This window comes from Carlito syrichta, unplaced genomic scaffold (genome assembly GCF_000164805.1).
Source record: "Carlito syrichta isolate Samal-C Ts95f unplaced genomic scaffold, Tarsius_syrichta-2.0.1 Scaffold287598, whole genome shotgun sequence".
Taxonomy (NCBI): domain Eukaryota; kingdom Metazoa; phylum Chordata; class Mammalia; order Primates; family Tarsiidae; genus Carlito; species Carlito syrichta.
Genome location: NW_007231694.1, coordinates 486483 through 498800, shown reverse-complemented (window position 1 = coordinate 498800; position 12318 = coordinate 486483). Strand labels below are relative to the sequence as shown.

Genomic DNA, 12318 nt, shown 5'->3' with positions numbered 1-12318 from the left:
TACCAGTCTTCAGCAGCTGCCTTTGCTCTGGGAGGCCAGCCACACGCTGCCTTCAGAGATCAAAGAGACAGCGTGTACCTTCTGTGTCAGCCGCTTAACACAGCATGAATGCTTTGATACAGCAAACACAATCTTAGACACTACATTTCTGCATTAAGTGTTGGTGATCCTCACAGGCCTCAGTTCTGAAACATTTGTCAAATCCTGCATAACTATGACCCAGACTTTGAAAGTTATTTTTTTTCCTTGTCTTTTTTTTTTTTTTTTTTTTTTTTTGAGTCAGGGTCTCACTGTCACCCAGGCTAGAGTGCAGTGGCACAATCACAGCTCACTGGGTTTAGGCAACCCTCTGCCTCAGGCTCCCAAGTTGCTGGGACTATAGGTAGGTGCCACCATGCACGGCTAATAATTTTGTTTTTCTTTTCTTTTCTTAAATAGAGACAAGGCTCTCCATCTTGCCCAGGCTGTTTTTTCCTAATCATATTGTCTAAAAAATTGGGGGTGGGTGGGGTTTGGGAGAGCATTAACATCTGATAAGTCCATGATGACAACTCTTAACCTCCTCAATTCTCTCAAAGGAAGTGTTCTTGGGGTGTGGCTGGGGAGCCTGGCAGGTAGATTTCAGAAAAAAAGTCACTGAGGTAGCCAGGGAGTCTTGTTGGTGCTGGTGACTTAAAACCACACCTTTGTGAGGAAAGCATCGTCTTCCCTTGCAATTTAGAATTCTGCATGGCTTGGGATCAGTCCCTAAAGGAGGAGCCTGCCAAGTACAAGGAGAGAGGAAATGAGACACAGGGTTGGACTGGCAGTAACCCCTGAAGTAGGGCCAAAAATTGGCAATTATTAAACACCGGCTCAGTGGGAGCTAGAGTGAGCATTTTGCCTAGCATGAAAGATGTGCAGTTATCACATCTTTAGGGCCCAAAAGCAGCACGGAGTCTACCATGATCACTATAGCTCTGTAAGTCTCTCACTATAAAAGTATATAGAATGCATATAAAATAAGTCTATTATTGCAAGTTTATTATAAAATCAATGGAATAATAATACTACTTTTTTACTTATAAAAATTATAAGGAGCCCTTTTATTTGATTTTTTGATTCAGAGTCTCACTCTGTCACCAAGACTAGAGTGCAGAGTCATGATCATGGCTCACCACAGCCTCAAACTCCTCAAACTCCTGGGTTCAGGAGATCCTTCTGTTATGGTCCGAGTAACACTCGGCTGCTTTCCCTTGATACCAATAAATTAAGAGCAGGGAACTGGTAGAAAAAGATTTATTTCTAAATTCAAAACCAGGGAGCAGAGCTGGGCTTCTGGTCTCTTTAAATGGTTCTGCTCACCCTTCAAGTTTTACAGTCTGCTTTTATAAGTTCAGGGTAGTTGGTACCTATACACTGACTACGTGATTAGCAGAGCATTGCATAGAACTTAAATATCAGCCACACTTTGTCAATAATGACATTTTATGGTCCACATTTCCTGGCGCCAGTTACCAGGGGTATCTCACAGCTTCTTATAAGTAACACCAGGCAGAGGTGTTAATCAAGCTTGCCATGAGTGAAGAGAGTTAACGAGGTCTAAGACATCATACATTGCTCCATGTTGCTATACACAAAAGTTACACAAATCACAAGTTACCTTGATACTATGTTATTCACACCTGTGACTACTAAGAAAAGGGAGTAAATGGGAATTTACCTTTCTCGTTAATTGGGCACAGTCTGCAGGGAAGTTAGGAATTCTTTGAAGTTACTTACTAGGAGTGCACAGGAGATAAGGGGAAGTGATCCTTTTGTTAATTCTCAGGAATGTGTGTATGTGCAGGAGCACTGGAACTCTTGCCATGCCCTTCTCCAGGGGTTGTGGCAATACGGACAGACCATAGCAGGTCTCTGTATCACTTCCTCTTCAGCCTCCCAAGTAGCAGGGACTATAGGCGTGCACTAATATAGTATCCTTTATATCTCATTCATTATGTATTTATTTATTTTGAGTTGGGGCCTTACTTTGTCGCCCAGCTGATTTTCTGATTTTTTTTTTTTTTTTGAGACAAAGTCTTGCTATGTTGCCTAGGCTGGTCTCAAACTCCTGGTCTCAAGCAATCCTCCTGCCTTGGTCTCCCAAAGTGCTGGGGTTACAGGTGTGAACCACCATGCCCAGCAAGGAGTTCTTTAAAAGTTGATTTTTTTCAAAAACTAAAAAGAGGAATCTTCCAGCCTGGCGCCTCGGTTCCTGACTTGGAACCAGAGTCTCCCTTCTCAACTCAGATGCCACTTACCTTGTTCTACCAATGAACACCTTGACTTGTTTAAATGCCTGAAAGTGGTAGCCTCTGCATTTATGTGCATATATGTGTATAGTGTGTGTGCACTCATACTTTTTAATTTCCCATACATACAATATGGAAGCTTACAGTGTGAAAATGATGGCACAAATGTTAGTTAATAAAAACATGAATATTTACAGCCCTGTAACTCACACCATGCTCACTCTTCGAGTTTGTGCTTCCCATGACTTGCAAAATTAACCCACCTTTACCTGTAAATGAAATGGGGAGAGTCGCACGTCGTACAGCTGGCGTCCTGCAGCCACAGTGGGAGCAGGCCCTGCACTGACCAAGAACTGAATGGCTGGGCCCTCAGCGTAACAGACCGCCATCTGCAGGAGGGAAGTGAACACGTGCAGATTTATCTGAGAGAAGGGAGAGCTCCCGCCATAGGCATCCCCATGTCACTGAATAAAATAATCTGGATTTGATACATTAGCAAGGACAAGAATTTAAAGTTTCAAACTTGACTATTTAGATTCATGTCTTTTTTACTAGGTAGTGCTTTCAAAACTGGAAACCATATTTCAGATCTCTGCTTTCTAATGAATTTCTAAGAAGCTAAACTCTGACTTGACCAAATCTAGATGTTATGCCCTTTCTATATACAACAAAGTTCTTGTCTTTGTCTGTGCATTGCTTTGTTTGGTCCTGTGGTGGGGGTCAGCAGTTCTTTTGGGAATGTGAGGTCGGTGTGAGAACCCTCAGCCTCCTGGATCACCCAGGAATGCAGTAGCGTGATCACAATAATCACAGTTCACAGCAGCCTTGATCTCCTGGGCTGTGAAGGCAAGTAGCTGGGATTGCAATGCCCATGCCCAGCTAGTTGTTTTTATTTTTTGTAAAGACGATGTCTTGCTGAGTTGTCCAGGCTGATCTTGAACTCCTGGGCTCAAGCAATCTGCCTGCTCCATTCTCCCAAAGTGCTAGGATTACAGGCATGAGCCACTGCACCCAGCCAGTTTTTTTATTTCAATATGCTTTGTTCTATTTCTACACAGCAGCTGACTTTAAATTCCCCAGACATTTCCACATTCATACAGAATAAACATCACTAGTCATCTTCCCTGGCTAAAAATGAGTCTTACAAAGGTTAATATATAGATTGTGATAGACAGATATTGTACTATCTATATATTACAAGTAGAAAACATTTTTATTAACCCAGAACACAAGAAATTGTTTCCACCTAATATAATTTTTAATGTATCATGGTTTCCAAAAATATGGTTGTAATTCAAAGCACCCATAAAATATCAAATAATTACCATATAATGCAGCCAGGCCAAAACAGAATTATAAAATGAGCTCATATGAGAATCTATAAGGCAGAGACCAGTCATGATATCAGGACTAAACCAAACTATATTCCATAAAGCACTGTAGAGGGGTAGTTTTTTGTTTGTTTTTTTGCTAGAGTCTTACTCTGTTGCCTAGGCTGTGGTGCAGTGGAGCACTCACGGACACTACAGCCTTGACCTGCCAGGTTCAGGTGATCCTTCCACCTCAGCCTTCCAAGTAGCTGGGACCAGAGGTACAAGACACTGCACCCAGCTAATTTTTTAATTTATTGTAGAGACGGGGTCTCACCAAGTTGCCCAGCCTGGTCTTAAACCCTGGGATCAGAGAATCCTTTCACCTTGGCCTCCCAAAGTGCTGGGATTACAGGCATAAACCACCATGTCTGGCCAAGAGGTGATTTTTGTAGCTATCACAGCATAGAGGAATATCTAGTTGTTGCCACAGAATCCCTCTACAGAAGCAGTTCTAGAAACAGAGGTCAGCAACATGCTGGGCAGAACACCAAGCAAGTATGGTGTTGAATAATTCCCAGGCCAGGTGCCGGATGTGCACAGGCCGGGAGGGGGAGCTGTGAGGTTGGGGGGTGTGTGTTGGGTGTGGCCACTGGACTGGCACAGGGGCTCTAGGAGGTGGCCAGTGTGTTTGGTCAATGTGGAGCCTGCTCTCAGGAGGCTGAGGGTTCTCACACCAACCTCACATTCCCAAAAGAACTGCTGACCCCCACCACAGGCAGTCACTTGGGAAGGAAGAGAAAATTCTTTAACTCCCTAGTGGCTTTATGGGAATCTAAAATGTCAAGTGGACAGATTACCAAAATAATTACTTTGTCGGGGCCTGTTATTTCCCAAAGTTCAGGCCTAGGACACTCCCCCTTTCCTCTCTCAACCCCTGCCTTCCCGCCCCAACCAGGCCCTTGATCCAGCTCTCCCACCCCCCCACCTCCCCACCCCCACCACTGGAGCAGAGACGTAACCTGTGTGCCTGGCCTCTGGCAAGGGTCAACTTCCAACGTCCATGATCAAAGGCCTCAACACCACAGACCCAGAAAGAGAAAGTCCTGCCTTTTCCTAATATTGGTAGAAATTTGCCCAACTCATTTTCACCCGTCCTTGTAACGCTGCTGTCAAAGATGGATTCACCAGGATTAGTTACACATATCCCTCATCTCCAGAGTACACAAAGGGTAGGAACAAAAAAATGTTTATATAAGAAATGTCATCTATTCATGTTAAAAATAAATAATCTATAAACAATCCTTTCTGAAGGAAAATAATTTGATGCCAGATGAGTTACATACACTGATGACATGATATTGACATGACAAAGTTCCTGTCCTTTGTCTCAATAGCCCACGCCTTTTCTGCTTAAAGTAAAAAGAAAGAAAGAAGGAGAAAAAGACAACAACTTGGCGTATTTCTCTTATTTCTTTTGGAACCTTTTATACCAAGCTAATCAGACTTTTACCAAGAAAACAGACAGCTTGCTTCATTATTTGACTCAACAAAGAAAGAATTTGGCTTCCCTTTATATCTGGTTCTACAGAAAGCTTCTCCCCACCCCTCTCCCCGATACACAGAGAACCCAAGCACTTGACTAAAAGCAAGTAAATAAGTAAACAAGTAAATAAATAAAATAAAAGAACTGTAAAACGTCTAGAATACAAGACTCCAAAGCTCACAATGAACCATTCAAGCTGTATCACTCCAAGTAGTGCAATCACTAAATGGGCAAAGTCAAGGTCAGAAATTCTTATGTCTCTTCATAGTAACCCCCTGAAGTATCTTCCCCATCCTAGGGCTTTCTAACCCTCTAGATAAAACAGGTCATGTAGACCAACCCTATTATGGCTTCCCTTCAGTGCTTAGCTGGAAAATTTCATTAATGAAACAACCAGAACGTGCCTCAATATTTTGACGTGGCCAAACAAGACACTACTCCTGTGGCTGTGGGGTCCACTTAGAGGGATAACCATAAGGGCCAAATCCTTTTCCAGGGCCAGTCCTGACTTCTCCCACTCTGATAAATAATGCCCCATTTGTCAAATGGATGGGAACAAAATGGAAAGAAGGTTTTAAAAACAAGTAATCTTCTTTTAGCATATTAAAGTGTTATCCACAATGGGGATTAAATTCTCTCAACCCATGCAAACAGTGGCAAGGCCTTCACCATCTGAGAGGGGTCTTCCTCGTGGTCTGGCAGAAGGCAGGATCACCTGATGCCAAGAACAGATTCTTCCAACTAGTCAGCCTTCCCATGTGGCCAGATGTCAAGAGTTAACATGTACCTAAATACCTATGAGTGGGTGGAGACTTGATCTTGATCCTGAAGTCTCCCAACTCCAAACCCAGCAGTTCATGAGAATCCTCCCTAGCTTTCCATGTGAGTGCTGTAGACAATCTCAACTATATGGAACTGTTTAAATATAGTCTAGAAGTCCTTATTGCTTGGGCTTTAAGGATTCCCCTCTGAAACAGTGTGCTATTAGTATGGGATTTTTAAAAAAACTTAATAGACGCAATATCCTGTATCTGCAGCAGTGATAGTGGACTTCTCCGAGGACAGGAATTGTGGGGTATGGTCAGGACATGGACTGTCCCCCCTCCCACTTCCTCCAGGGAGCAGCCTCTGGCCAAAACTGGTCTCTGAAGGATATGCATATTCCCAGTAATGAGTCAAAGGGTAAAGATGACCAAACAAAGTTGAAAGTTGGGTGGTCCTGTGCAATGTAATTGTAAACACAGAATAGAAATTTGAGTAACTGACTTGCTTGCCTATAAAACTGTTTGTTGTACTGCCCCAAAATGCGGTTTCTTTTCTGCATCAATCTGTCACCACTGGTGTCTCATGGGCAGAACCTTTCCTCACCGACCATCCGCCATCAGTGCCTCCTGTAAGTTCTAATAAACTGATGTCTTTTCCTGCTGGACCTCCAGGTGACTTCTTTGGAATAGGTAAAGAACCTTACATGTAAGCTCTCTCAGCTTTGGGGCTGCCGCATTATAGGAATGAACCCACCTATAGAGTAAAGCAGGACTCCACAGAGTCCTGGTTGAAAACAACCAGCTGTTGACCTGCCTGCTTTACTTTTGAGACTTTTTTCCCAAAGCAAGAATTTCTCCATCCCATGAGCCATTTCAAAATCAAGCAACAGAAGGCTGAACTTTGTATTCCAAATAAATACCTTCCCCTCCACACAAGTGAGGGAGTGTTTTCTGGATGGTAGGCTACATGGCTAAAGAAGGGTCTCAAAGGTGGAGAGCCAAGGGGCATGAAACAAGGACTCATGGTTGGCAGGTGATGGCTAGAGTATCTCTAGGCAGTGAAGGAAGTACTATCAGAAGGTGAAAGGAGGATTGAAACTGCCCTTTTCTCTTTACCTAGCCAAATTCCTAGGGAGCCCGGAGAGACAGCCTTTTGATAAACTTTTTCTTTTTTCTTTTTGTAGAGACAAGGTCTTATTATGTTGCCAAGGCTGGTCTCAACTCCTGGACTCAGGCAATCCTCTCATCAGGCCTCCCAAAGTACTAGGATCACAGGCGTGAGCCATTGTGCCTAACCAGACACTAAGACTATTTAACAAGGTTTACTTTCCAACCTGACTCTGGTATAACATCACATAACAGATAAATAAGAAAAATAAAAGTACTTTATGCTCCAGTAAAGTTACCTTTTGGGGACTCTGGGCACCCTTTGAGACACTTAACTGCTTTCTCTGAAGTCTACCACCTATTAAGCTTCATCATCAAGAAACCTGTTTCCTTATTGTCCTTCAAGCTAACCGTTTCCTTACTGCTTTCAAAATTCCTTAGATAACTCTATGCTAACTGTCAGAAAATCTCTGTATCAACATGTAGCCTGAGGGCCCTGCTTGGAAATGTCCCACCTTCTTGGACCAAACCAGTATACATCTCACATGTATTGATTTATGGTTTCTTGTAACTTCTGTCCTCCTCAATTGTATATAACCAAGTTACAATTCAACCATGATGGGCACATGTTCTCAGGACCTCCTGGGGACTGTGTCACCAGCCTAGGTTTAGAATAAGTCATCTTAAATATTTCAGAGTTTGGCTTCTTTCACCAACACAGGTCATGAGTCCAAGTTTATCACAACCTGCACTGGTAGAGGAGGGTGGATGAAGCCTTCTTCATCTTTTTGGTGCTCTCTCCAGCTTAGCCTCACACAGTCACATGCCTATGCAATCAGCTCTTTTCTGGAAACTATTCCTTTGTTCAGACATGAGGCCAAAAAGCTTCAGGCTGAAGCACTCTCAAGTTTTGCTATTGTTTGCCAATAAGGGTACCCAGAATCTTCAGGTCTCACCATGCCCTTTCACTTTCCTTTTCAATTAAGCTTCTTGTCCAGCTCCTCTTTCTCTTAGAACACTCTTGAGAACTGCAAGTAATTTAATTACTTTTGTCTCAGAAGAAACCAGCAATGAGCTAGAAAAATGCATCTAAAAGGTATATGTCCTTGAACATTTTTCACTTTAATCACACTATACAATGGGGGATGCAAAAAAAAAAAAACCCTGGAATTTATTTATAAAAATGGTGTATTTATTCTTACATGTTTAAACTTCAGTCACCTTCAAAGTACTTGCTGTTTGACACAATATGCCTATTGAAATGCTTTTTCCACTGCTCAAAACACTTTTTGAACTCATCAATTTTGATATCTCTTAGTACTTCTGCCATTTTTTGTTTCACCTCTTCCACACTAGCAAAATGTTTCCTTTTGAGGACTTTTTTCATCCAGGGAAACAAAGTTGCTGGGGGAGAGATCAGGAGAATGGGGGAGAAGGAGCGGGCATGGGGTCATGTTGTTTTTGGTCAAAAACTGCTGAACACTCAGCACAGTATGGGCAGGTGCATTCATAAATTACCCATCATTATATAGGCAAATTTGTTAAAAGTGTCTCCAAAAAAATTAACTGAAAATAAATGCAGCGTCTCACAACAACGCCAGCTGGTAGACTGATGCTGAAGGATCCCTAGAACACTTACCTAGTGGGGGAAGCCTGTAGTACAAGGGACCCACCCTCCAAAAGATAATTCCAGGTTGTTTGTTTTTTTGATCCCTCTTGTATAACACCCTGGGGAAAGAAGTCCAAAATAAAATGAAAGCAAAAACCGTTCACTGATCATTCGCAGCTCCTAATAAGGGCTCCTTCGCAACTCTGCCATCTACTCTCACCTCTGCAAATATTCTTCAAGACAGTATGAATTGAATATAAAATATTATTTCTACTCTGGAACAGAGGCACAATTTTTTAAAAACAATTTTATTATGAAAAAAATTCTTAAAAGCTTAAATATAGAATGCAAATAATTTGTTCAATTCAGCAGACATTTTGCAAGCGTCTACTACATATACAGATCCAGGTAACCTTTCTTCTCTCTCTCTCTCTCTCTCTCTTTCTTTTTTTTTTTAAACATAAAATTACAGTTGATAATGGAAGGGAAGTAGCAGCATTTGGTATTTCAATTTTTAAAATGTTAGATATATACATATTTTTGGCTATAACGCTATAGTTACTTTATTTCAAGACACTAAGTACAGTCTCCTATGTGGTTCTCCCCCATATTTTCTTTTCTATATGAGTACTTTTCTGGAGTAGGTTCATATTATTTTTCCTAATTCATTACTTCTTCACGTCTCAATCCACTGTAGTTTGGCTCCCTACAAAATTGCTCTTACCAAGATCATCCATGGCCTCTTACTTGCATAAGCATTTGAGTCTTATCTTACTGAACGTCTCTCTTGTCCTGGTGACCCTGTTTCTCTTTTGACCTCTCTATATTGTTGTCTTCAGTCAATCACACATTTCTAGTTTTCTTCCTATTTCTCTGTTCTTCCCACTTTTTAAAATGGATTTATGTTCCTCTTTTGGGCCCTTCAACGTTGGTATTACCCTGTTTTTAATTTTCAGTTCATTATATTTTTCATTTTACATACTATCCTTGTATGATCTAATTAGGTCTTGGTATGGTCTGAATGTATGTGTTTCTCCAAAGTTCACATGCCAGAACCTAATGTCCAATGTGATAGCATTAAGAAGTAAGGACTATGGGGAAGTGATTAAATCATGAGGGCTCTGCTCTCGGATGGGATTAGTGCCCTTGTAAAAGAGACTGAAAGGAGGTGCCTTGCCCCCTCTGCCTTGTGGCACAGCAACAAGGTACCATCTCTGAAGCAGAGAGCCTGGCCTTGGACTTGCCAGCCTCTCCAACTGCAGAGGCACAGTTTAAAAAGTAAAATCCAGCCGGGCTCGGTGGCTCAGCCTGTAATCCCACGCCTTTGGGAGGCTGAGGTGAGTGGATTGCCTGAGCCCGCGGGTTCGAGACCCGCCTGGGCAGCGAGACCTCATCTCTACAATAAATAAAAAACTTAGCCGGGCGTGGTAGCGCGCGCCTGTAATTCTGGTTACTCAGAAGGCTGAGGCGGAAGGATCGTCGGAGCCCAGCAGGTCGAGGCTGCGGTGGCCGGGAGCGGCCACTGCACTCCAGTCTGGGTGACAGAGTGAGACTCCAACTCAAAAAAAAAAAAAAAGTAAAATCCATTACAGATAAAGATTATTCAAACATCTACAATCGTTAATCATACTTGCCCACTAATTTGAAATGGAACTCTCCCAAGGGACAGGGATAAATAACACTGGATGCAAGATGGTAGCCAACCCCAAGGGGCTGATGGGTAGATGCTAGTTTCTTTTATTCTGAGGGTACCTCAGACCACATGGGGCTCCCTGCTCTATATCCCAACCCCACCCCCAGCAACACTCTCCATCCCTTTTTTGTTGGTTACTTTAAAATAAACAAGGAAGCCGGGCTTGGTGGCTCAGCCTGTAATCCCGAGCTTTGGGAGGCTGAGGTGAGTGGATACCCTGAGCCTGTGGGTTCGAGACCCGCCTGGGCAACTTGGCGAGACCTCATCTCTACAATAAATAAAAAGAAAATTAGCCAGGTGTGGTAGCGTGCGCCTGTAGTTCCAGCTACTTAGAAGCCTGAGGTAGAAGAATCGCTGGAGCCCAGCAGGTTGAGACTGTGGTGGCCGGGAGTGTGTCACTGCACTCCAGTCTGGGTGACAGAGTGAGACTCCAACTCTAAATAAATAAATAAATAAATAAAATAAACAAGGAGGCTTTTCAGGAAAACTGCACTACAAGGAGGCATTGCTAATATCTAACAAGGTTTGAAGTGGGCATTCTATAGTTTAAAAATCTGTTTGTGAATATGTTGTTCTCTTTCAATGACTTTATTTACTATATTTTATTTTTTGAGACAAATTCTCACTTTGTCAACCAGGCAGGGGTGCAATGGTGCAATCATAACCCACTGCAGTCTCAAACTTCTGGGCTCAAGTGATCTTCCTTTCTCAGCCTCCTGAATACCTGGGACTACAAGTATGCACCACAACATTTGATCAAATTTTGTTTTTTTAGTTTTGTAGAGATAGTGGTGTCTTATTATGTTGTCTAGGCTGGTCTTGAACTCCTGTGCTCAAGTGATCCTCCCACCTCAGCCTCTCAGAGCAGTGGGATTACAGGTGTGTGCCTGGCCTCATTGATTTATAGCAAAAGACATAAACAAGTCATTTCCCTTAAAATGAAGGACAGTAGGGAATCAGGTCTTCTCTGGTCTAGCAGTTAGTGCTTCCCTTTTGGGGCCAGGCCCTCTAGTCACATTCACTCCAATGCCTAGTACTCTCTATTTCAACCAACCAACAAGCCTTGGTGTGCCTATGGCTCTTTCACTCTTTCTCTTCTAGGCCAGGGTCAGGCTGCACCCTCAGGCTGACTGAGCCCAGGATTCCACATGCAGTAACCCAGGGGGTGACCTCACAGGGGAAGCATCCTCAATGGATCGCAGATGGTGGGGTGTCCAATGAGGACTCTCTGCTACCTGCCCTTAGAAAAACCCCAGTTCAAAACAATTTCGCAACCTATTAGCATTTTAGCATAAATGTCAGGTTAATGGGGTACCTGGAATTTCAAGTTATACAAAGCAAAGCGTGCAAACACATACCCAAAAAAGGTCAACCGAGCTTCCTGTTTGCATCGCTGGAGAGACAACCATGGACATCCTTCCTAAACAAGCAGCCCACTGAGGTATGGAAGGGCAGGGAACATCCTGTAAGTGCTCATGGCATATTTTAGTATGTAAATGTGTAACAGCCAGTCTTGAGTAGAACACACACATGCACACAACATACCACACACACCCAGCACCAGCTATGGGTTCCCCTGCATACAACGTGGGATAAGGTTCTGAGGGAAATTTCACATGACTGTCCAAGCTCTGTCTGTTGCTATGGTTTTACATAAGCAAAGGTTGTTAGGGCTGTTCCATTTTCTTCTCATCTTCATTATCACTTTCATGGTGGGGATGTGGTGAGAGTAGAAGCTTATATGAAATAATAATAATAATGTAAAATAGCCGGGCTCGGTGGCTCAGCCTGTAATCCCGCGCCTTTGGGAGGCTGAGATGAGTGGATTGCCTGAGCCCGTGGGTTCGAGACCCACCTGGGCAACTTGGCGAGACCTCATCTCTACAATAAATCAAAAAACTAGCTGGGCGTGGTAGCGCGCGCCTGTAATTCCGGCTACTCGGATGGCTGAGGTGGAAGGATCGCCGGAGCCCAGCAGGTCGAGGCTGCGGTGGCCGGGAGCGGCCACTGCACTCC

General features: G+C 43.1%; 1 protein-coding gene across 1 annotated transcript in view; it reads right to left on the bottom strand.

The window, feature by feature from the left end:
- C2CD2 (C2 calcium dependent domain containing 2) overlaps nucleotides 1–12318 on the bottom strand; it is a gene marked incomplete at its 5' end in the record, with an annotated part of 71777 nt that overhangs the window by 41829 nt on the left and 17630 nt on the right. The window contains one exon of the mRNA XM_008052863.1: nucleotides 2543–2662. Coding sequence (XP_008051054.1) covers nucleotides 2543–2662 — 120 coding nt within the window. The remainder of the gene's footprint in view (nucleotides 1–2542; nucleotides 2663–12318) is intronic.